Source organism: Triplophysa rosa, linkage group LG11, assembly GCF_024868665.1.
Source record: "Triplophysa rosa linkage group LG11, Trosa_1v2, whole genome shotgun sequence".
Lineage (NCBI taxonomy): Eukaryota > Metazoa > Chordata > Actinopteri > Cypriniformes > Nemacheilidae > Triplophysa > Triplophysa rosa.
The window spans coordinates 24,115,727-24,142,675 of NC_079900.1; the positions used below are offsets into that span (position 1 = coordinate 24,115,727).

Consider the following 26,949-nt stretch of genomic DNA (forward strand, 5'->3'; position numbering starts at 1 on the left):
GCTCATGAGTGCGCGTGAGTGTGTGTGCTTGTAAGATAGGTGAGGTGATCGACGTCACACACGGGCAGCGCTGACAGGTGGAATTCAGGCAGAACGAGCATAAACGACGCCATCTACTGTTCATTGTCGTTAATGCAATCATCTACCAAAGTCCCTTTCAATGCAAGTCGGTTTACTTGCCAATGCCATGTTTTTAATAATGGATTATTCAATATTTAAAGAATAAAGACTTTATTTCGACCTAATTTTCCAATGATTTAAGCAAATGTTAAAGTTATCCCTAGAACATTGTGTACAAGAAAATAATTTTTATCAATGGAATATATATAGTATAATAGATGGTGAGCTAATAAACAATGCTGATGTTTTATTAATAACACAGGGTATTGATTCATCAGGAGGAAACTGAAGTGTCTGACTCTAAACCAACATTTTCCTCATTGTATTTCTTTAAATGTTCCTTATTGTATTAAACCTGTTCATGGAATTAAAGGGATAGTTCATCCAAAAATGAAAATTTCTGTCATCGTTTACTCACTCTCATGCCATTTTATACCTGTATAAATTACTTTGTTCCGATGAACACAAAGAAATATATTTGGAAGAATGTTAGTCATTTTCAGTTCCGGGACATCATTGACTACTATCTCATTATGTGTTCAACAGAACAAAAACATTTTTTTTCCTACTATGGTAGTGGATGATGTCCCAGAACTGAAAATTGCTAACATTCTTCCAAATATCTTTCTCTGTGTTGATTGGAACAAAGACATTGATACAGGTTTGAAACAACCTGAGGGTGAGTAAATGATAGACAGATGTTTGGATGAACTATCCCTTTAATGTAAAAAAGGCAGATCACTCGGGTGGGCGCTGCTAATTTGTACGCCAGTCAAATGTTACATCCCACCTGTGCCATTATGAATCAGCATAGCAATTATTGCATATTCAGTAAAAGACAAGAAATACATTTGTACAGTTTATTAAAGGAAATAAAATTGTGCATTTATAACTGTACACAAATAGTTATAAACTTTAGGTCTATTCAGTAAATAATTATTCAGTGAGTGAATAGCAAGTTAGATGGTCAGCTCTAAAAGAAACATGTATATAAGGATCATTGAATCAGTGCGTTAAATTCAGACTAGTTTATCAACAACATAGTCAAATTCACTGAACTGAATGAACTCATTTAAATACTAATATAAAAGTCTGTGAGCATACATTATTGCTTCTTAATAGACTTAATAGCCATTTCAGTAAAATCATAAAGGAAACTGTTCTGCTGCCTGGGCCCCCTGTTGTGCCCTTATGTACTGTATACTTGCATGCGCTGTTTTGATTTTACCTCAGTATTTCAGCTGCGTTCTGACCTACACAAGAAAACTAAAATACTGGAGTTAAAGGCAATAAAGCAACAACTCCAAATGAAAGTTAATTTTATCATTTAATATAATTTCATAGCAACTGTACAGAAAGTGCATGTTTCTACAGACACAAAATCAAGAGATCATTCCAAATTTTCAGTTTTATGTACATTTATGCATTTTGCAGATGCTTTTATCCAACACGACTTACATTGCATTATACTATACATTTGTATCAGAGTGCAATCCCTGGGATCAAACCCATGACCTTGGCGTTGCTAGCGCCATGCTCTAACCACTGAGCTACAGGAAAACTTGTATGTTAGTTTCTCCAATACAGTTGTCATTTTATCCAAACGATATTTTACAAAATAATAAAATCTAACAGAATTTCATTGTTAAATGAACCCCAGTTGAATCATTCCGAGTTTGCAGAAATTAGATTTGAATGAAATCGAAAACTTTTTGAATGGTCCACTGTCTGCCCAAAGATTCACACTCTTAAATACTAGTGTTTATACATGTATTTTGGAAACCGTTCAAAAATGAATATTTAATGGAATTTTCAATCAATCTCTGTCATGAACGTGGGTGGTGAGAACAAGGACAGAGGACCCAGGTGCAGACAGCGGGTTAAGGGGTTAACAAGACATTTAATAAAATATAAATACAAAATACAAAACAAACACCCACGAGGGGGGGGGGGATTGGGGGGGAATATGGAAATAACTTTAAGGAAAATATGAATAGTTGGTTTATTTCTACATCGCCTCCCATCTTCTGTCTGGTGCTTGCTGGGAAGTTGATCATCACATCATCTGCCACATAAGAAAAAAAATGCATGAGAAAACTATTTTTGACTTTTTCACTTTAATAACACTAATCAAAACTAGAGTCATTCTCTTTAGCTTGGAGGCACACTAGGGCTGTACAACATATAACTTTTTAAAACTTCCTTATAATAATAATCTTACTATATTGTTTTTCTGCAATGCCATAAATTGCTTTATGTTTTATCCAAAGCACTTTGGATCATCTTGTTGTCAAAACTTACCTTGCCAAATCAAAGCTAATTTTTTCATTTCATAATGATCTAAACAAAATATATTGATGGCTTTCATAACAAATTGTAATGTTGCACATGTTGAATTCAGGTAATTAGAGTTTAAGGGCACACAGTTTAAAGGGGAAATGAACCATTCAACCAAATGTACATCACTTAGTAAACTTACTTTCACTTAAATAAAAAAACCCATACAGTAACAGATTCGATACATGTAAGCATTTAAGAAAAAACGTGATGGTTTGTTATGCCTTTTGAAGCAAGGGCGCCGCCATCTTGCAGCGCCATGGCATGTGACATCACCGGGTTGGTTCGCTATAATGGCTGGTTTGTCATAATATAAAATATGTTTCGTAGCTTTGAACCAGTGACACAGTGTAATGCACATATGTATGAAAATTCTGTCATAATGCCACATAAACGCTAATTGTATGAAGCGTTGTTTACACCACGTTGTGCCTTACGTTATGAAATCAATGTTTGGGATCATTTCGTGTGGTGTTTTTCTACACTATGGTGAAATACATACAGACATACAGATAGGATTTATCTACTTATGGCGAACACCAAAAATATTTATTTGACTTAATGAAGTACATTAAAAAGCAGTCATCAAGTAAAACATTAAACAGCCATACAGTATACAGTAAACATTAGATTTACGATATTATTTGATATTATGTACATCACCTGTTTTAAACTATCTATTGTGATACAAATATAATAAATGCAATAACCAATAAATTGCTTTTTCATTAGTCTCTTTAGGTTGACTGCATATAGACAGTTTACACTTTGGACAAGAGGGCATTTGGGGAAGAAGAACAGGATCCCTATTCCAGCCTGTGCTGTCAACTCTATTAGGGCTGTGGATTATCATGGATTTGAGTATGCATACCTGTATGATGCTTTTTAAGCATACAAAGTTTGCTATTACAGTAATTAACTTTAATATTTCATCAAGTGTAATGTACATTTGAAGGTTTACTATCAATCAATTATTACTTTTATTGTTTTTACTGTAATGAGACTCTCTGACAAAGAACTGTTGTACTAGTATTATAAGGAACACTAATAAATAGATAAAGCAATTCCTGTTGGCAGAGAGAGAGAGACTAAACTACCCAAGAATATAAATTAAATGGTCATGGGGGCTTTATACAATAAAAAGAGGATGAGTGGATCTCAAAAAAAGAATGCTTATTAGAAAGAACATACTACAGTGTTCTTACAGTAATGGAATCCAGAGAATTCAAAATTATGTTATATGGTCATAGAACAATCATGAAATTTAATTTTTGGAACTGTAAAGAAACCATGTATGGTTTCATCAATTGTCACTTTAACTTTTCTGTCAGTTTATCAACTCATCATCATCTGTGTTCTTTTTGCTTATCCACAGTGAGCTGTGTAACAGGGCTGCGAGGATGCAAATCTGCCTAGATGCTTGGCAACAGTCTCTGCTTTATTTGGTTTTTCTATAGCCTCCAAACTTCCCCACAGAAATTTCTTCCTCTTTGTGGAATACTTTGTGTAGAGGGAGTGAAGACTTCACCTCCAGCCAGTAACTGTTCTTCACCTCTGTCACTTTTACAGTTTCCTGGGCCACCACCAACTTTGAGTTAACGTCCATGAGTGAGCAGGTTCCAAAAGAAGCATTATGACCTGGGCTGTCATATCTGCAGTCTCCTGACACAACTATCGACTCGTCAGATAAAGTGCTCAGTACTGCCTCGTTGTGTAATGTCCAGGCATTGTTGACCTCTGGGATGACATACGTCTTCTGTATTTTAAGAGATGTTTGTCAGACCAATGGTTTCACACACCTCCATAAATGGACTGCACTCGTTTCCAGTGACAAATACAGCAGCAGGGACAGAAACATTCCATTCCATTATTCCTCCGACTAATATCAGAGAATGCCACATATAATTATGGCCATCAATACATTCTGTGGTTACCCTAAGGCCAAATCCACATCCAAAGACTCTTGGTGGCCTCACCAAACATTTTCCACAACCTTTCCAATGGCACACACAAAACAGCTTCAGTAATTCCTCTGTAGAGACAATACTTTACCTATCTTGTGAGACTTTTGGTTCCTCAATATCACTGATACTTTCATCACTCTCGCTCATTGATTTTTCTTCCTCAGAATCTTCACAGCCCTCACTAATGTCAAGATGAAGAGATGATGATGCCCTAGTTGAGGAGGGGTCCTCCGCAGATGTACAATATAAATGGTCATTCTTTTTTACAAAGTATGTCATCAGATGCATCAGTCTGTGTGCCAACACTGCCTGTCTCCTGATCTCCTCACCGATGTCGACTTCTGGGAACTTGCTGCTGGCCACTAGCTGCATGCATGTCTGCCTAACCTGTAACAAAATCTGATGTTTGTATTCACCCAAATGATGCTGATTGCATAAAAGACTGTCCTTACATCCCGAATAGTATAGCATATTAAAATAGTACACCTTTTTGTTGTGGTATTCTGAAAATGTTATTTTATTAATATAAGAATGATGTGTAACCACTAGGAGTGTTTGTTGTGTTTTTGATGGACATTAAACAAAATGAACCAAATCATGATGTAAATACCACATTTTTTGTCTGCAAATATTACTAGTTCAACTGGTTATACAATGTAACATCAGTAAGGGTGTTGTGCAGTGATGCACAGAATCTTTGGGTGCAGTGGTCATTGACCAATCAGAATCAAGGACTGGAACTAAAACAATGTTTTTTAAGGGAATAGCGGGCTGATTTAGTAGGCGGAAGAAATACTTCAAAACAACAACAGTAAAGTTGGTCAAAACTTGTTTGCACGAAATGCAAGAGAATTAAAGTAACGTTGTGTGGCAGGAACGGTTGTGTAATTGGAGATAACGTTTGGGGGTTACTATGTATGGTGTCCGACTGGTAAATGTGGAGTCAAGGTAAGAAATATTTATTTTGTGGTTAGCACCGACTTGTATGTTGTGAAATGGCAAACAGGTGTGCATTGGTTGTGGTTTGTTTTCATTTTTGACGGTCATTTCATTTGTTTGGCAACATGATGTAGAGCCAATAACTATAGAAATCTTGAGGCAGTGGGATTTTGTCTGAATTTATATAAGGATGGCTTGAGGGGCAACAGCTGATCAGTTTTGCTGTTATCGTAGAACGTTCAGGCTTTTGTGGGTTGATACTGTATATACTGTACCTGTCTATTCATTCCCTTAGCTTTAACGCTATAAAAATCAAATTTAAAAGCAGCAACAATGCAGTAGTGCCCCCCCTTTCGTCTTGTCATTTCACGAGATCTGGCAACAGTGATCCCTACTAACTTTCAAATCTTGCGTTGCCAGAAGTCTCAGTAGGGCTACAGTAGGGAAAGCAACCACAAAGCAGCTGGGAGACGTTAAGCAGGAGAACAAGTGGGTATACGCTAACATAGATCTTTAGAAGTCATTATACGCAAACAGCGCTGTAGAAAAAGTAAGCATAAGGCCTATACGTGCGTATGACCCAGACTACACCGCACCGGGCTAGACGTCTATTAGATTTTCACTGACAGCCCAAATTCAGTCTTGTTTTAGCCTAGACCCATATTCACTGTCTATTAGACGTATGCATGTAGACATAGTCATTCAATAGCCGTCTAATTGATGACTAGTCTATTCTTGGTTTATAGTTAGACGTCTATTAGATTTTCACTGACAGCCCAAATTTTACCTTGTTTTAGATTAGACATCAGGGCTGTGTTTGGACGGTTTATAGACGTCTTTTAGACGCGAAATTGCTTGCTGAGGATACACCTTCCTTCAACAGCAACGCCAAGGAGATATAGGGCCGGTTTGTGGACTTGCGTTTCCCTTGTCTACCACTAGAGGGGACCCAAATCCAAACTATGATAAGCCAGTGCCAGTGAACAAAATATGAGCGGCATCTCACTCTCTTTACATGGAGTTCATCAAATCAACCAGTTAGTCACTTCAAATGTACATCTATATATTAACCATATTGTAGATGCTGTAATCCTTTCACAAATTTCAAAACCATTCATGGAATTAATGTGCTTTCCTGTTTGTGTGTATAGTGTGTATCAAAGCCTATTCTCTAATAGCAGTACCCATGAACAAAGAGAAATTCGTTTTTTTTAGAGAAAATTTTAATTTTTGTGTGAATTGTAAAGCTGTCCAAATCAAATAAACATAAATATTTTGCTCAAAAACAATAAACACATCTTCATGGGCCATTATGACATTTCTTTTTTGGCAGTTAAGCACCTCTCAAGTCCAAAGGCAAATCATTATATTAAAATCTCATTATCATTACACTGTCATTTGATAACTTTATGGTGTGACGGAGACGTCAGGCTCTCTCACCACACCTCCACCAGGCTCTCATTACCCCACTCATCAGCACCAGCATAAAGACACTCCACGAACACTCACTCATCGTCTGGTCTTGCTTGTGTATATAGATTCAAACCTGTGATACTCACCTTGTTACCTACCTGAATTATTCCTTGTTGAAAGACTTCAGCCTGATCGTCTTCCTCCTTCATCTGTGTTGTCTTTAGTGTGTTCGTCTGATCCAGCCATCCTCACCTCAAGTCACCATCGTCACCTTCACTCCCGGATTCAACAGCCCTGCGTTCACAATCTCCTGCAACCATCAAGGACAGTTTTAACTATCAGCCTCATCCTTCATAGTCATACAAGTATTACTCACCTGCACTCAGTCTGTGATGTATAAATAAAGTGTTGCAAACTTACCATCTGCCTTCGGAGTGTTCTGTTACATATGGGTTATCTTATATGTGCCATTGATTGCAGGATGTGCCAAAGGCAGGGAAACGCAGGTGGCCAGTTCAAGTATTTACAAAACCTCTTCAGGGCCCATGTGGAGTCTGCAGTCCACTTTGTAACCGAAACGTGAAACGGAAGTTTCAGCGGTTTTAGTGCTGTGACGTTTCAAGACCAAAGAAACATGTGTTGATGCTCAACTAAAGGGGATGAAACCCTGTTGGGCCATTCTGTGTCAATCAACTCAATTTTTTTTCCTATTTTACAGAAGCAAGACCAACATCAGTTGTGATGAAAGCCAAAATATTAAATGCCACCGATGACAAGTTAAGTAATCAATTAATTTGTAGAGGGAGATAAAAATGGCAATTTTCATCTGAAATTAGGAGCCATATTTGAGGGGGTAAAAATGTATTATTTTTTAGGTATAGCTGTTAATTTTAGCAATCCTTGATGCATTTTATGCCAATGGTGACAGCTCAAATGAAGAAGGGGCTTTTTTTTTAAACTAAATTTGCATTGCCCTTTTAACTCCAGAACCGTTAATATCCTTTTAGATTCTTGTACTTGACCAACCTTTCTTTTGGGCACTACATTTTTAAAGCCCTACAAATTTCAGTCTTCAAATACAAGGCTCTAAATGTGGCTTCATGAGAACTTAAAATGTACACATTTCAGACAGCAAAAACCAAATGTGGGTCATTTTTCAAAAATCTGGTACTTCATTTCTTTAAAGAGGAATGTCTGGAGAACAAATAATGTTGAAACTAGGAATTTATCTTTTTACCTTCTATCAAAACAACTGCCCTAAACATAACCATTTCTGTGTCATTTTGGCACTGAGTTACTGTTAAAAATGATCGGGGTTGAGGCACATTAACTTGCTCTGAATAGTTTATAAGATTCTATATTTCTTTGAGTTACAGGGAAATTTGCATAAAGGGATGTTGTTAATTATGGCCCGAGCACCAATGATGTGAGAAATTGCTGCGTTTCTTATTGAGCTTGAGGGCACTCCTTCTGATGACCGTAACACTTATATTCTTCAAAATAATCACATTTTTGAGAGCCTAAACATGCTCGAGAAAACTCATGAAAGTTTACATACATGTCAGAGTGGTGAAAATGTAAATTTACATTCATGCATTTGGCAGACGCTTTTATCCAAAGTGACTTTGTTTCTGAGTATGTGCAATCCTGGGATCGAACCCATTACCTTGGTGTGCTAGCGCCATGCTCTAACCACTGAGCTCATGCTGTGTGGGTCATGTATATCTGATACGGGTCAGAATGAAGTGTGGCAAAATGACTGTATAGCGCCACCTACAAAATTTCAATAAAGCAGCGCTCGTGCTGTGTGGGCCAGTGGTGGTTGACATAGAATGTGACTGACTGGTATACAGCACTCATTAGCATGTCCTGGCCACTTGAATAATTTGGAAAAATAGTGTTGAAAATCATCTTTCAAGATTGAGGTGATATTGATGAATATAACCCATAGCAGTGGATACTGTTTGATCTAGTATGTCTGGCTGGGCTTCACATTTTGAAAGCAGGGAAAGTTCAAATAATCACCATCCAACTTGACAATACCACAATCACTCCTTCCAAAAAAGCCAGGAACCTCGGTGTCATATTTGATGAACAGCTGACCTTCAATGATCACATTGCAAAGACAGCATGGTCATGCCGATATGCCTTATTCAACATTAGAAAGGTTAGACCCTAGTAGTATATATGAGGGTCATTGTGTCAAAATGATTGATGGTGACCTTTGACCTTTGCGGGGGGGGTTGAATTACTTCCGGACCACCCATGTAGTGAGGGACAGCCCACATCGCGTTGACCTTTTGACCGTATCCGCCCACATCGCGTTGACCTTTTGACCGTATCCGCCCCCGTAGTGAGGGACCGCCCACGTCGCGTTGACCTTTTGACCGCATCCGCCCCGTAGTGAGGGACCGCCCACGTCGCGTTGAACTTTTCACCGTATCCTCCCATATTGTAGGGACAGCCCATTTGTCTCCATTTTTCCGGGGGGCATGTATGAGCATGATTTTATGAGGTTTTGACACGTATCATATGCATGAATCAGTGTTGAAGTCTCGAGACTCAGACTCGGTCTTGAACTCGGGACCCTATTTTAATGGTCTTGGTCTTGTCATGGACTTATGTGCATTTTGACTCGGTCTCGACTCGTATTCGAACATGTTCGGAATTGGACTTATGCCCGAGTCCACTCGAGTCCCAGCAAAAATATTAAATACATTGAAAAGACGTCCCTTTATGGGCCAAAAATGAAAGTTGTTTCTATAGCTTTTCATGGCGTCTCCTGATTGTCTAATATTGATGTCCAGTCTGTACAAAGTAAAAACTGGTTGAAATTTTGAGTTTACACATGGAAATAAATTAAGTGAGACTCTTTGAAATAAACTGAGCTGAATGATTTGACTGCAGTAAGATAGCAAGCAACCAATGAATCAAGGTTAAAATTGATGATTTGTCAATGTTCATTGCATTGAATTGGTATCACTTTTGTACCTGCAAAAATCACCATTATTGTGATACTTTTTTAGTATCTGTTAGTATCAGATACTAAAAGATACTAACAGATAATGAGGAATAAAGCGTGTCTTTGTATTTCATTTTACACTTGGATATGTTGAATGTTTGTGGAAATTAGAAGCATAAGTTGTTTTCTGATGAGTTAGTGAGATATAGTGAGATTATAGCTTGTCATTTACCCTAGACTGCATTGGACACTCTTGCAACACACAATGGATCCCCACAGCTCAATTCGTCATGCATTGTGTGAGGTGATTTACAGATGTCAGGTTGGGTCAGCTCAGGAATGTCTCCCTGAAACAGAGGCTTCTCAGTATAACGTCAGGAATGCTGTCTTTCCTCTCTCGAAAACGTAAGTTTTATCACATCCTATACAGTATATATACATATCGAATGCTTTATTTAATTACTTATTTATTTAATTAATAATTTATTTATTTAATCACTTATTTATTCGCTGCTTTATTTATTTAATCATTGCTATATTTATTCATAATTTCCTTTAATACCCGTATTTATTTATTCATGCATATGATACGTGTCAAAACCTCATAAAATCATGCTCAGACATGCCCCCCGGAAAAATAAAGACAAATGGGCTGTCCCTACAATATTTGAGGATACGGTCAAAAGTTCAACGCAATGTGGGCGGTCCCTCACTATGGGGTGGATGCGGTCAAAAGGTCAACGCGACGTGAGCGGTCCCTCACTACTGGGGCGGATACGGTCAAAAGGTCAACGCGATGTGGGCGGATACGGTCAAAAGGTCAACGCGATGTGGGCGGTCCCTCACTACGTGGGTGGTCCGGAAGTAATTCAACCCCCCCGCAAAGGGCAAAGGTCACCATCAATCATTTTGACACAATGACCCTCATATATACTACTGACCCTATATCACTGAGCATGCGGCACAACTCCTTGTCCAGGCCCTGATAATGTCAAGGTTGGACTACTGCAATGCTCTCCTTGCTGGTCTTCCTGCAAAGGCTATCAAAACACTCCAGCTCGTTCAGAATGCAGCAGCACGCCTCATCTTCCAACAGCCCAAAAGGGCTCATGTGACAACCCTTTTCATCTCTCTCCACTGGCTACCAGTTGAAGCCCGTATCAGATTCAAGTCACTAATGCTTGCCTACAGGACTATCACTGGATCTGCACCGGCATACTTTCACACCCTCCTACACTCCTACACCCCATCAAGAACCCTGCTTTCAGCAAACGACAGGCGTCTTGTATTGCCTTCTCAAAAGGGCAGTAAATCGCTTTCCCGCTCATTCTCCTTCACAACTCCTTCCTGGTCGAACATTCTTCCTAACAACAGGTCTAGCTTTTAAAGATTTATTTTTTTGGCGTTTTGCCTTTATTTGACAGAGAGAGACTCTTTTCAGAGAGGACAGGAAGCAAAGTGGATGAGAGAGAGGGGGTAGGGTCGGGAAAGGACCACGAGCCGGGACTCGAACTCGGGTCGCCCAGGACGCACCGGCGCCACATGTCGGAGCACAAACCTATGGAGGACTAAACCTGCAAAAATTATAAATAAATGAATGTATAAATAAATAAATATATAAACGAATAAATGTAATAATATGAAAATAAATACAGGAATGAATGGTTTGATAAAACAAAATAATTCGTTTTAGCTATTATTGATCTTAGCTTTAACTTTTCTTTTCATTTTTTAAATTGATTTATTATTTTTTGTGTCCATTTTTAATTATTTTTAATTATTTTAATTTTTTATTTTTAGATTATTTTATTTATCATTTCCTTTTATTTTTACATTTATTTATTTATACGTTTATTTATTTTTATATTTATTTATTATCGCATGTATTTATTTCCACTTTTATTTATTTATTCTTGTATTTATTCTTACTTTTCTGTGTCTTGTATGATAATTAGATGGGTTGGTCTTGCCTACTATTGGTTCAGCGTAGATTGAAGCGTTTGATCGATTACTCTTGACTTGTTTTGGACTAACGTCACGTCACTCACTGATCGTTTGCTTCGTGTATAACGTTAAGTAACTATGGCGGGCGCACAATTAGCTAGAGAGTTACAGCATTTAGCCAATGAAGTCGATAACCATGCATCAAATGACTATGTGTCATTCAGATTAGATGCATTTATTGATGATTTATTACAGATTGACGGCGAGATAAATGACAAAGTTCTCCCTCGGTTGTTAGCCTCTTTGCAGCACATTCAAAGTCTGTGCGAGTCAGAGGGTGCTATGGTGGTGTTACAGTTCAACTGGTGAAAATCATAAAGCACAAAATGTAATAAGGTTTAACTACACAGATGAGCTTGTAAACCGAAGTCGCAAGCTAACGCTTTGTCAAAGTGATAGTTATAAGCAGCCTTTCGGTTAGAAAAAGCGTAAAGATTTAATGTAACATGATGTAACATAATGTAAATGAATTGAGACATAGTGAACTTAAGTCACAAGTTAACACGGTAGTAATGAGCATCGTTCTTTCACTACAGGGGCCATCAAATGGAAACCATTCCTTCTAAAAAGACGTGGTTACTAAACGGTACTCGTAAACTACATTCCATAAGAGATAAATAACACAGAGGTCACAAGTTAAAACGGGCATATTCCCTTGATTCATCCAGCTGCATATTGTTGTGTGACATCTTGATATTATTGCAAAGATCCGCAGCAGCTAGCATTGCGAAATAGCTTAGTGTGATTGTTACCGTAGTGACACGCTGCCTCGCTTTATTGTATGGGTACGAATCCCGTGTCAAATCGCTTTATTTATTTTTTCACCTCGCTTCAGCCGTTACGGGCGATCATACCAATAATTTGCAATCTTAACAAGAATGTCAAAATCATGTAACAAGAAAGTCTGTGTTTATTAGACATCTTAATATCAAGTCGTCTTGTGCTTTCAGAATCGACGAATCTGCTGAGGTCGTTCATGCACCTCTTTGGCAGAGGACCTGTAACCGGAACTTGGTCACCACCTTAGCACCCCCTGACTCGCACAGATTTTGAAGAACTTTGTCATTTATCTCTCCGTCAATCTGTAATAAATCCTCAATAAGTGCATCTAATCTGAATGACACATAGTCATTTGATGCATGGTTATCGACTTCATTGGCTAAATGCTGTAACTCTCTAGCTAATTGTGCGCCCGCCATAGTTACTTAACGTTATACACGAAGCAAACGATCAGTGAGTGACGTGACGTTAGTCCAAAACAAGTCAAGAGTAATCGATCAAACGCTTCAATCTACGCTGAACCAATAGTAGGCAAGACCAACCCATCTAATTATCATACAAGACACAGAAAAGTAAGAATAAATACAAGAATAAATAAATAAAAGTGGAAATAAATACATGCGATAATAAATAAATATAAAAATAAATAAACGTATAAATAAATAAATGTAAAAATAAAAGGAAATGATAAATAAAATAATCTAAAAATAAATAATAATAATAATTAAAAATAATTAAAAATGGACACAAAAAATAATAAATCAATTTAAAAAATGAAAAGAAAAGTTAAAGCTAAGATCAATAATAGCTAAAACGAATTATTTTGTTTTATCAAACCATTCATTCCTGTATTTATTTTCATATTATTACATTTATTCGTTTATATATTTATTTATTTATACATTAATTTATTTATAATTTTTGCAGGTTTAGTCCTCCATACAAACCACTCGATCACCTGGCTCCGACAACAGGTCTAGCTTTTGTTGAAACTAGTAACTCTGTATTAGCAGCTATTGTATTATTGCTCCTGTATGACATATCGCTTATTGCTCCCTGAACTCTCTGTAAGTCGTATTTGGATAAAAGCGTCTGCTAAATGACTAATGTAAATGTAATTAAACAGGCAAATCTTTGTTTATCAAATACGCTTTTATAAAGAGACCTACCACACTGCCCTAACAGGCATGAAACTTAGTTATGATACTAAATATTTAGACTCATTGTAGCTTCAGAAGCAATTTAAATTATAGCTGCAAAAAGCATTTATCAGGCCCTCACATCTTGGTGCACATTGAGGATGCTGATGTGAAGTTTGAACATCCCTACCCTCACAACAAGTTCTTCATGTTTTATGGCAAAATATCAATTTTTTTTAGGGCCACTATGGACACACAATTGACCAAAAACCCTAAGGCATTGCAATTAAACATGGCAAATGCCTGTAGATTAGACTGAACAAATATGAGGTTCATATAATGAAATCTCTAGGAGTTGTATGATGCAGAGAAAACGTAAAAACTACAAAAAATTGCAGATAAATTTTAAAATAGCAGACCCCCTGTTGGGTTTAGGATACTGTTGTAAGAGACTTTTCGTAGCTTTTCGAATGCTACATGAGCCTACCAAATTTCATACATTTTTTACCAAATATTGTAGGTGCCGCTATAGAGCCATTTTGCCACACTTTTTTCTGAAACCCATATCAGATAAATTTTCACCACCTCTAACATGTATGCAAACTTTCATGAGTTTTCAAGCATGTTTAGGCTCTCAAAAATGTGATTAAATTTGAAGATTATAACAAACTGAGCAATTCCTCACATACTCGGTGCTTGGGCCATTATTAACAACATTCTTTCATGCAAATTTCCCTATAACTCAAAGAAATATAGAATCTTATAAATAAACTATAAAGAGCAAGTTAATGTGCCTTAACCCGATAAATTTTGACAGTTACTCAGTGCCAAAAGGACACTGAAATGGTTATGTTTAGTGCAGTTGTTTTGATATAAGGATTCTCCTTCACAACTCCTTCCTTATGGAATATTCTTCCTAACTCTGTCCGGTCAACCACATCTCTCACAACATTCAAAAAACTACTTAAAACCCATCTCTTCTGTGAATACTTGACAGAAAAATGAGAGAAAAAAATACACTAACCCTCTCTCTTTCTCTCAACAGGTAGTGGTCTAGCTTTTGTTGAAACTAGTAACTTTGTATTAGCACTTTGTATCATTGCTCCTGTATGACATATCGCTTATTGCTCCCTAAACTCTCTGTAAGTCACTTTGGATAAAAGTGTCTGCTAAATGACTATGTAAATGTTGCATGATTCCGGCAAACGACATTGTGTTAGGGATTATTAAGAGGCCATGATTGACAAGGGCCAGTGGAGGAAATCTGGCCAGGACACCAGGGTTACACCCCTACTCTTTACGAGAAGTACCATGGGATCTTTAATGACCACAGGGATTCAGGACCTCAGTTTAACATCTAATCCGAAAGGCGGTGCTTTTAACAGTATAGTGTCCCCATCACAATACTGGGGCATTAGGACCCATACAGACCACAGGGTGAGCACTCTCTGCTGGTCTCACTAACACCTCTTCCAGCAGCAACCTAGCTTTTCCAGGAGGTCTCCCATCCAGGCACTGACCGGGCTCAGCCCTGCTTAGCTTCAGTGGGCAACAAGTCTTGATCTACAGGGTGATATGGCTGCTGGCTTATGACAAAACAGCTAACCAATCATGACAATCTCGTCTTCTGAAATGATCATTTGATTAGCTTACTTCAGAAATAGTGAGTCTCTATAAAAACCGGCTGTCATTCTCACTACATGGTATTGTTATAATTCATTAAAAAAATTCCCCTCAACTGGCGATTGACACTTTTACATATACTTGCCAACGCAAATTTTTACTCCCAATTGGCGCGTGTTAATTTTAGGTTCTCTCTTCTTGATGTCTGATCATAGGGTGAGAACTACACTTCAGCAGGTACAGACAAAACCTTTCAGAATCCTCCCAGAAATTATATTATTATATAATTCAGGATTGTACAGACTGGAACAATAGTAAAAATGATTGTGTGCTTTCCTTATTGCAACAGCAGCATCATCCATCAGCAGTGGCGGCCGGTCAATAGGGGGCGCTGGGGTGCCGCCCCCTTAAAGTTATCCAGAGAAGAAAGCTACTTTAATATGCCAACAATAAGTTTAATATATATCGCAAATTAATAACGTAATAAAATAATTTAGTCGTACTATTCCACCATTAGTCATATTATAATTTATTAAAAAATCAAAAAATCAAAATTGTATTTTGTTCATACGTGTGCGGGGCGCCGGACAAACGAGTGTGTATGTAGGCACGAACATTTTTGAAAAGCATGTGATTTGAGGCTGAGCTCTAATTGGCTTGTTTCAAATCGTGCTGCGCCCCAAACCCTCACACTTTTGTTGTAAGCGAATCAATATTGTTTTTATATTTTTGGCCTTATGTGATTGGAACGTTCTTAACGCCTCTCATTACCGCTCAGCAGATTGTCATTTGACTGACAGGTACTGATTAACGTGGAAGCAAGCGAAATTATCTCGAGATGAAAGAAAATTCGGTTTTATCTTTACAAGAATACCCGTTCCAAAGGCGTTCAGATGAAGAAAAAAAACGGATCAAGGAGCTTGGACCAGATCGACCCAACTTGCAAATTCAGCAGCAGTCAAGTGATCGCGGTCGATCTTACACTCGGTGCTTTTCCGGCACTTCTTATGGAAAACGGAGTTGGCTAGCTGGATGCGATGTAAGTCATGCCTTTTATTGTTTTCCCTGTTTGCTGTTTCAAAGTCTTGGCACCGAAACGTTGTGGACAACAACAGGGGTTTGCGATTTAAAACATCTCTCTGATAAGTGCAAGCGACATGAAAGTAGCCGCAGCCATCTTGACAACGCTATGAGGCTCCAGTTTTTTGGGAAGCTTAGCATTGCTGAACAGCTAGATGAAGGCTACAGGATTGGCATTAGAAGGCACAATGAAGAGGTCACAAAAAATCGACACATCCTGTCTAGAATAATAGACTGTGTAAAATTTTGTGGCGCATTTGAGCTGGCTTTGCGTGGCCACAATGAGAGCGAGAGCTCAGATAACCCCGGGATATTCCGTGGCTTGGTCGACTTTGTTGCTTCTCTTGATGGAGTTTTGAAAGAGCACCTCGAGAATGCCTCTGTGTTTAAGGGAACTTCGAAAACCGTGCAGAACGAGCTGTTGGACTGTATGTTGTCTGTTATGAGGGAACACATAATCCAAGAAGCACAAAACAGCGATTTTCTATCAATCCAGGCCGACGAGACCACCGATATTGCCACACAGTGCCAACTTGTGCTTGTGCTGCGCTACATTGATGGCAAAAGCAACGTACAGGAGAGGTTTTTTGCTTTTATTCATCTGCATTCAACTACAGCTGATTCCATCGCTACAGCACTAAAAGAGCATCTTACTGTCATCCTTCCAGAAGATCAGAAGAGTAAACTCATCTCCCAAGCGTATGATGGAGCCAGCGTGATGAGAGGTGCCACTGCAGGTGTTCAAAGGAAGATTCAAGATGTGTACCCAAATGCCCATTACATCCACTGCTATGCTCATCAGCTCAATCTAATAATGCAAAAGGCCACTTCTCACATACCCAAAGTTAGAATTTTTTTTCTAACCTTGGAGGATTTGCCAGCTTTTTTTCAAGATCACCCAAGCGCACAGATGTTCTTGATAAAGTAGTTGCCCATAGACTACCAACATCAAGCAGTGTTAGATGGAACTTCCACAGCCGTGCCATCAATACAGTGTTTGAGCACAGAGAGGGCCTCATTCGCTGTTTTGAAACTATTCGAGACTCAGGTGACTTTGACCCTGTTACCACCAGAGAGGCAGGAGGCTTTGCCATGCTGCTGGAGGATCAGGATTTTAATTTTTTTCTGCAACTTTTCCACAACATCATGCCACACGTGGACATCCTCTATGCCAAACTCCAGAAGAAGGACATAGATTCAGTCCACATTAAGGGGAGCATCCAGCAGTTCCAGCAGGACATACAGAAGATCAGGTAGCAGCTGTATTCCTTCTTTTGAATTTGTTATCATTATTATTGTTATTAGTCATACATTTTCTTAATCCTTTGCAGAAATTCTCTCCATTCTCTGGTTAACCAAAGCAGTGAAGGAGCTTCTCAACCAAAGAGGCGGCGGTTGCTTAGTCCAGACGTCCATGAACGGATTGCAACAGAGGTAAGTTTATTGTAGTCCTTGTTACTCTGCAGTTTTTCATAGAAAAGCTATCAAAGGAAGCTATCAAAAAGAAAGTAAATATTAACAACAAGTTAAACGGCATGGTTTCATTTACCCTCTTTGGGTACTAAATGTGTTCTCATGTCTTTGAGTTTATAATTTTTTTGCTTAAATATTGTAGCAAAGAGTAGATCCTTTGATATTGGGCTTTATTAAACTTTATGAAACTATACTACATTTATTTGCAATGCATATTTTACTACAAGTCAATCTATTTAACCATTTTCATAGTCTTTAAATAGTGATCTAAATAGATTTGTTATTCTTAGGTTTCCTCTAGTGGTGTGCCCTTTTTATCTGATTGATATGAAAATGGCTGATAATAAAAAAATGCTATTAGCGCCCTAAGCATCAGAAGTTCATGAAACTTGGCATGTTTGTCTAGTCCATATGTATGAAGTTTGGATAAATCAGGGATTCAAACACTGAAACTGGTCTCCGTCTCTCTATGACTTACAACTGATCATGTTGCAGTTGAAATTGACATTTTGTCATCACTACATCATTTTTGTTTTTGTCCTTCACTCTGTAGGTCTGTGACACCATACTCCAACACACCATGGAACGGTTCTGCTTCACAAGCCACCTCGTTAGTGCCACCCTGCTGCAAGCAGACAGGTTTGAACAGTACACAGTGGCGTTTCCTGAAGATGCACTGAGTAGGACTTTGAAGGCCTATCCAGTGCTCAATGGGAGTAAGCTAAAGACAGAGCTTAGTCTCATCTACTGCAAGGAAGAGTTCAGAACCTGTTGTGGTGCTGTGGACCTACTGCAGCTGTTTAAGGAGAACAATCTTGAAGAAGTCTTTTCAGAGACTGTCACTCTCCTAAAGATCCTCATCACCACACCCATGACCACAGCAGAGGCTGAGAGGTGTTTCTCAACTTTGAAAAGAGTTAAGACTTTTCTGAGAAATAGCATGACCCAGGAGAGACTAAATGCATTGGCCATGCTGTCAATGGAGAAGAGAATGGTGACTGAGATCATTGACTTTAACCAGAAGGTCATTGAGAAATTTGCAAGTCAGAAAGAAAGGAGAGCAAAATTTATTTTCAAATAGTGTTAATGGCCAATGATTAGGTAACTATAGTGTGTTGTGTTTTTTTTGAATGATTACCTTGATTACTTCATTACTGATAATAAACCCACATTCAATTCAAATTCACTGATTCATAGTACATTTATTTGCATGTATTAACATTGACTGTAATAATGATACATCACCTGATTAATGGCTATTTATAGTCCTGCATTACTGACAGTTGTTGTTTGCGCCCCCCCAAATATTTTTAGCACCAGCCTCCACTGTCCATCAGGTTCTGTATTTAAAGTTAAATCAAATTTCTGTTCATGCTGTCTCACCTGAGTCTCCAGTTGTCATGGCCGCCATGCCAAGTCTGGTGCTCCTAAATCAGGTGCTTCCAAGTCCAGACCCTCTTGATTGTCAACCACTGACTTTAGTATTTGTAAAGAACGTAAAAGAGTACGAGGAAGAGTTGGGGGTGAAGACGAAGAGTACGCGAAAGCAGGAAGGATCATAAGGAAGTGTATGATGGTGTCATGGTTCCCTCTGTTTCTCCCCGTGGTTCCCCCTCGGACTTCATTACCCACGATTTTCCACGCTCCCGCACCTGTTTCGTGTCTGTAATCCCCGCACCTGTTTCCTGTCTGTAATTCCCGCACCTGCCCGTCATCAGTCTCATCACCCATGGACTATATATATTCAATCTGTTCCTTTGTTCTGTCTCTGGTATTGTTTGTTAACATGTTTTTCTGTTCCTGTCTCCCCGAGGATCTAATAAAAGATACCCGTTGGATTATACTCGGTTGTTGTGCGCTTCTCTATATACTCTACACGTGACAGAGACGGGAGATGAGGAGGAAGAGCGTAAAGGAAGATGATGTAAATTCCTTGCACTTTTCCTCCTCATACTCTACCTCCTCACCAATGATTGAGTCATTCATAAAAAACAACTATGCCATAAAACATTTTAAAATACAATTAAAAAAAAAGAATAAATTGACCTTCATAAGGTAGTAAAAAAGTACATTCTGATTAATTGCGGGTGGATAAGATCGGTCAGTAATTATGCAAACATTAACTACATTCTCTAAAATATGAACGTGTTTTAAATGCATTTTCATCAGGCAGACAGGCACTAATTTGCAGACCTCAGTTAAAAAAAACGTGCGTCGCGAGGAGGACGGAGGTCCATTCTTAAAGGGAACCCGGTGTACAGAGAGATGTATGGCTTAATGCGTTGTAATAGCCTTACACTACTAGCAATTGTTGTTAGAAACACATCAAATGTTTTCAACTCTTAAAAAAACCCTGAATGTATTACTCATTTTAACCTAAGGATAAGAACCGCCATGTTCTTTTTCGATGACGTAAACTGGTTGCACGCACAGCTAGGCAGCCAAACTAAACACCGACACACTAATCAGTTCTTCAGTAAATATAAGGTTCTGTAGGATAATATTAATAAAATAAACAAACAACAAAACAAAAGTAAAATGCCGGCAGCTCCCTCACGGTCGACTGCCAGTCACACATAATAACACATAACATAAAGTCCAGGCCTGGATCTCTCTCGTCCTTTACTGTTGTCACTAATCCTTTTATATAATGCTAAAAGAGGAAAGAAAGAAAATAAAGACGCTATTTGGTGTATTTTCCTACATTTTAATATTGTTTGTCAGAAACAACACAAACATGCATATTAATAACCAAAATCATTTCGAATTGATCATATACACGATGTTTTAGCCAATATACAATGCATTTTATCCAGATTTTGACTATTTGATGTTGATTTATCAACATCAGTAGCCTAACGTTATTGTCTTCTCTCTCTCTCTGTCATTAACTGACGGGGGCTAATATTCACGTGTGCTCTAATACAGAATAAATAACCAAACCGCAAGCATTATTATTGTGTTATCAGTATATTCTCATAATGTATAAAGTATACGATTATGGTGGATGCTGATGTCTTAAATAGTCTTAAATGTCTCAAAGGCGGTAGTTTAAAGCTATGATTTAATGCACGCTCACCTTGAACAGACGTCTACTGAACGCGTTCTTCTTTTATGGCTGGCAGGCTGGCTTGTGTCAAGAGGACATACCGCCACCTACTGTCCCTGTGTATTTATATATCTGATCTGATGGAAAACGTGTGTGCTTCGCTATTGCGAAAGAGAACAGGTTTAGGTCGCAACCATTTGACATCACGATTCTGACGCAAAAAAAATGGCGGCCTCCAAGTAAAAATATTTTTTCAAAGTTTATGAATACTGTGACAGTTACACTGTTTTTTTATTTCACAATTATAAAGTCAATACCATTGTTCATATATTAAGCCATCGCTCTATACCCAGGGATCCTTTTAAAGAAATGGAGGCGAAACAGATCAGAGAGAAATTTAAAAAAGGAGGATTAAATAAAATCAGTGTCAACTGCACCGTACTTGGCTCCGATGTTTATTAGTTTATCCAGTCATTGCTTGGGCTGAACATTGTTTTGTGTGTCTGTGCTGCAACGACAGAAACAGCGATATTCTCATTAAAGTCTGAAGGGAGTAATAAAGTGTTTATTTTATAAAAAAATGTAGGCAAATCTGGGCAAAGCCAAACTTTTGTTTAATAAATAAAAGTGTTTTTTTTTTAAAGCAGCCTAAGATCAGCGTATTATTTATCAGAGATGTGAAAATTTGCGCTAACATCACGGAAGTTGCTGTTAAAAACAAATGATCCACTGACATCACGCTTAAAAACAAAGGATTAGAATTGGAATGAATAATGTGACGATCGGGTGCGGATATCTAGATCAGAGAAAATTATAGGTGCGGGTGGATGATTTGTTTAAAGCAGCGGATTCGGATGACATTCAAGTTGATCCACGCATCTCTCACTACACATTGTTCTGTTGTCAGTAAAAACACACGATGGTGCTGCCACCGACGTTTACGTTCTCTCTCTGTGCTCTGCTGCTAGCCTGCTACGACTCCTGACCCCAGCAGATAGTACTATGATGAGCTGTTATGGCGTTATTTTAATGACAAATGTCGCGAACGCATTATTACAAGGCGAGAGCGCATTCTTGTCATACGAGCTTTCAATTATACGCTGCTCTCTTATGAATTTTCTCTCCTCTCGCTCAGTGAGCATGTGCGCACTCAAAATGCGTGCCGTGCGTCCACGAATCCTTTGGTACTCTTGCTCTCGAGAGGTCCTCCTGTGTGTTCCAGGCATTATAGGCTGTCAAAAGTAGTCAGCCAATCAGGGATAGGCTTCCCGGCGGGCCAATGAAAATGCGAACTCTTACATGGCATCTTATTGGTTGAAAGTGACTCGACATATTCAACGAAGCAAGATGGATCCACCACGTTCTCAGGTAACAATATTAATATATTTGATGAAACATTATTAATCAAATATATATTAGAAATGAACGGGGCATTAGGATGCTTTGTAGGCTACTTCCTAGTCAGTTTAACTACCATGTTATTCAGACAAAACAGGCCAACACCATCAAGTTCATGTGGTCCTCATGCATGTCGTACACTAAACATAGTATTGTCAAAACAGTACTAAATTGATTACCGAACAATTTAGATTGGTGTCTTAAGTTAGCTTTATTCTAAAATAATATTTACTACAAGTAACGGTACATATCAAACAATAATAGCAGTGGAGTATGATCCTCCCAAGATGGCAGCGCAACATGAAACATAGGGCATGACGTCAGCTTCACACTCTTTAATTATCATGGTGACGATTTTAGATTATTTTAGCATTTTATTTTATAGTAACAGATTTGGAATGCATTTGGAAATATCATATAATATTCTATACCTATTTGGTTATGCATTTAATGCATTTGCAGACAGACACTGTAAGTGTTCTGCATTCAGTGTTCCAGAAGTTCAGGGCATAAAACTGATCTTCTATGCAATATACCAAACGCTCCCTTAAGCCTGGCTCAGACTACAGGAGCTTTAAAATCCTGACAGATTTCAAATTCTGGTTGCAGCACACACATAAGGAGAATCTTAACAGATTCTCTTATTTAAAATCTTAAACCTGGCTCAGACTACAGGAGTTTTAAAATCCGGAAAGATTAAAAATTCTGGTTGCAGCACACACATAAGGAGAATCTTGACAGATTCTCTTATTTAAAATCTTAAACAAGCTCACACTCATCAGTGTACAACTAAATTACACATATTTTACATATCCATAGGATATGCAGTTTTGTAAAAGGAGCTAATAGTAACCGTTTTAATGGGTTTACTATTTTTAGATGTTGACATCACATCTACATTTGAATCTCTTTTTCAAGCACTACAAAAATAGGTTTGCCCTTTGTAAACTTGCATTTATGAATGTGAAATGTCCAGATAAGAAAACGTTGGGGGGTAAAGTTGTGTTTATAAATAAGACTAAAGGTAGCAAGTGCAAAAATAAAAATTTAGAAAGTTTGATTGGAAGTTTTTTTATTTCATAATTGCACATCAAAAGACATCCTAAGACACCCAAACTACAGGATAATATTAAGATTATCATACCAGAGGACGCCTCTTACGTCATCTCACCGGGAAACAGAAGTAAACAAAGGGACATCGCAAAGTTAATTTCACGTGATCTCACCTGGCAACGGTTGTGTAACGTCTTTGTCGCTCTCTGAATGATTCTCTGTCTGTCTGTCCAAAGCCGCGGGAACGTATTTTGAGCAGGGGGTGCTATAATGCTTTTTGCTAGGGCTGAAGTTATGACTGTGCTTTGGGCGAGCCGCTTAAGTTTAATGTTAATAAATAACGGAAGAAAAAAAATAGTTGCTGCCGAGAATAAAGATGAATGCCAATGTGATTATAAGATACAGCATAAAAACAAACACATAAACGCATGTTATCTGTATGCCTATAGCCAAATAACAATCTGTTGAACGAAACTACAAGCTGCGCGTTAGCAGTTAACTTACCCGGTACATTTAAAACCGACGCGACTTCTCCCCAGCTCTTTTCCTTATCTGTGCGGTTGTGGTATGTTTTGGAGGATACATTATATAGACAATCATGTTGTTGCCACAAGTTGTTCCTCCATCTCCGCTGTCCAACATTCCCTTGCAGGAGCTTTCGCGGTCGACATTTTTAAAGGTCTGTCAGTCACCTCCGTCACCTTGCAGATGTGCCTCTCATTGGCTGTTGCGAAAGTACCAACGTCATCACCCCGATTTAAAATCCTAAATATCAAACATGTTTGATATGATCGGGGCGGCCCCGATTTCTCTCGGAGCAGATCGGGAGGTGTAAGATTCGATCTGTGAACGCCTCACATTACGTGATAATCTGGGCCGAACCTCGGACCCGATCGAGGTTCTGGACCCGATTTTTTCAAAGATTCTCGGGAGGGGAAATCGGGGTAAAATCTGGCCGAGAATCCTGTAATCTGAGCCAGGCTTTACCGTTCATTTTAATATACTTGATTAATAATGTTGATAATAATATGTGACCCTGGACAACAAAACCAGTCTTATGGGTCAATTTTTCGAAATTGAGATTTTTACATAATCTGAAAGCTGAATAAATAAACTTTCTATAGATATATGAGTTGTTAGAATAGGACAATATCTGCTGAGATACAACCGTTTAAAACTCGGAATCTGAGAGCGCAAAAAATCAAAATATTGAGAAAATTGCCTTTGAAGTTTTAATCAGGGGCACTGTGGCAGACCATCCACTCACAAAAATAAAGTTTTTATATATTTAAGGTAGGAAATTTACAAAATATCTTCATGGAACATGATCTTTACTTAATATCCTAATGATTTTTGGCATAAAAGAAAAATCGATAATTTTGACCCACACAATGTATTTTTGTCTTTTACTAAAAATGTTCCCGTGCTACTTAAGACTGGTTTTGTGATCCAGGGTCACATATATTAAAATTGTTACCTGAGAACGTGTGGATCCAGAGGCGTATTAAGACCTCATGGTGCCCCTGGGCAACAGCCCCAGAGGTGCCCCCCATCCACCCACCTACCCACATGCAAGAATCCACTCATTAAAAGATTTATATATTAAAAGATTTTATAAGAATGAAACTCAGCAATTTACAATATACTATTTTACAAGAATTACACATTAACATGACACTTTTGTAGAAAAGAACACAAAAAACAACTCTTTTCATCAAGCATTTTTAACAATTAGGCCTACTGTAGTTAAGAGGTCGCATTTTCATTGGCCCGCAGTGGAAGCCTATCCCTGATTGGTTGACTACTTTTGACAGCCTATAATGCCTGGAACACACAGGAGGACCTCTCGAGAGCAAGAGTACCAAAGGATTCGTGGATGCACGGCACGCATTTTGATTGCGCACATGCTCACTGAGCGAGAGGAGAGAAAATTCATAAGAGAGCAGCGTATAATTGAAAGCACGCGTCCAGTTTTGTGCATGAGCAAAGGAAATCGGCGTGCGAGCAGAGAGATTTGCGCGCTCGTATGACAAGAATGCGCTCTCGCCTTGTAATAATGCGCTCACGACATTTGTCATTAAAATAACGCCATAAGCTGTTAGCTGCCTCAATTGTGCCTGTAGTAGCGGTAACCATAGTGATCATATGCCATCGTCTATGACTGAGCTGGGGATTTTAATGAGTTGGTGAACTGAAATAAATGTTCTGCATAACTGCCACATAAGGCAATGAAGAGACAAAAAACAATCACCTCGTTTTTTCAAAAACCAAACAATGTAAGTATCCTATGCCTGTTGACTTTTTCAGATGTGGCAGATTAGTTTTGTTATTTATTTGTATAGCTAGTCTTGCACTTAGCAAACACAGCAAAACGTGGAGAGCATGATTATTAGGTGAGTGGATGGAAGCAAATAGCGAATTAACACAGTTAATTTTAGTGCAAACCATTAGCCCAAATGACTCAAAGTAACTACTTGAGCACCAGTTAAAGCCCAAATTATGCAAAATAACTAACTGAGATGAAATCATTTGCTCAGTCCCCAAGTAAAAAAAATCTTCCAAACTGCACTGACATGAACACCTAAATGTTGTTTAACTAGTTTAACTGGTCTGTAATGCATCTCCTACATGCCTGCTTGTCAGTGAACTGCATAGATTCTTGTGCTAAATGTTAAATACAGTTTTTTTCTGAATTCTGAAAAACCAAATGTCTAATGGCCTACAACATATCCAGAAAGTGAGTGATGGTTTCACATTTGGTAAAACAAATTTCCTCAAACCATTATCCACTTTCTCAAAACCTTAAACACAAAACCAAATATTTAAACTATTACAAAACCTCTGACACCTCTGACTCATCTTGCAAAATCTCCTCAAAACCATTTTATCTGTACTTAAAAACAAATAATGCTTTTCAAACACTGTATAATTCTGTATAATTGTTTGTGTTTTTTTAGGTCAGTGTGTTATGAATGAAATGTTTTCTGAAATAGAATTGTTGATAAAGTGTTTTGTTAGACTAAGTGAGATTTGAATGCGAGATTAATAGTTTGGCCAACATTCATGTTGATAATGTAGACTGTATGAAGAGTTTGAAGAGGCAAGCAGTCTGACAACGTAAGTCAACAGAAGCTGGTAAGTGTTTTATTTCTGTCTCGTTTGTTTTAGGGCAGCTATCGTTTCTAGTTAGCACTGTTTTTTGTGTACTGTTGTAACACGTACTGAAGTCGCGTTTGTGTCCGTGCATTCTCGCGTTGTTTTACGCGTTTGTTCTGGTAGCTTAGCCTATTTGTTGTGCTAAACTAGAAGGCAGGTCCTGCTGAATTCACTCGCAACCAAGAGCATTTGTAATTAGTTTGTCCACTGTGGCAGCCTTATCGTGTGCAGCCCTCATTGCATAAAGACCGAAGAGTGTAAAAACCTGCGACTCTACCTGCGCGACTCCACCGAGCAAGGACACCGATGAGGCACTTAACTATTGCACTTTTATTATTATTTTTTTTCTACTATTACTATTAGATTATTTTATATTTTCCCTTATCTCTCCTATTGTCCACTCTTGACTATGTGTTTTCAAGTCCCACCTGTCACCACATCTCGTAAATCTAATATCTA

The 26,949-nt window shown here is 38.2% G+C and overlaps 1 protein-coding gene across 1 annotated transcript; it reads left to right on the forward strand.

Annotated features, from left to right (window-relative positions):
- The first annotated feature begins 17,453 nt into the window (after positions 1–17,453).
- On the forward strand, positions 17,454–19,153 carry LOC130561618 (uncharacterized). Its single transcript, XM_057346061.1, has 3 exons — positions 17,454–17,614; positions 17,693–17,795; positions 18,388–19,153. Exons 1-3 carry the CDS (start codon positions 17,454–17,456, stop codon positions 18,913–18,915), a joined length of 792 nt encoding a protein of 263 aa, XP_057202044.1. The 3' UTR covers positions 18,916–19,153.
- Positions 19,154–26,949: the final 7,796 nt, after the last annotated feature.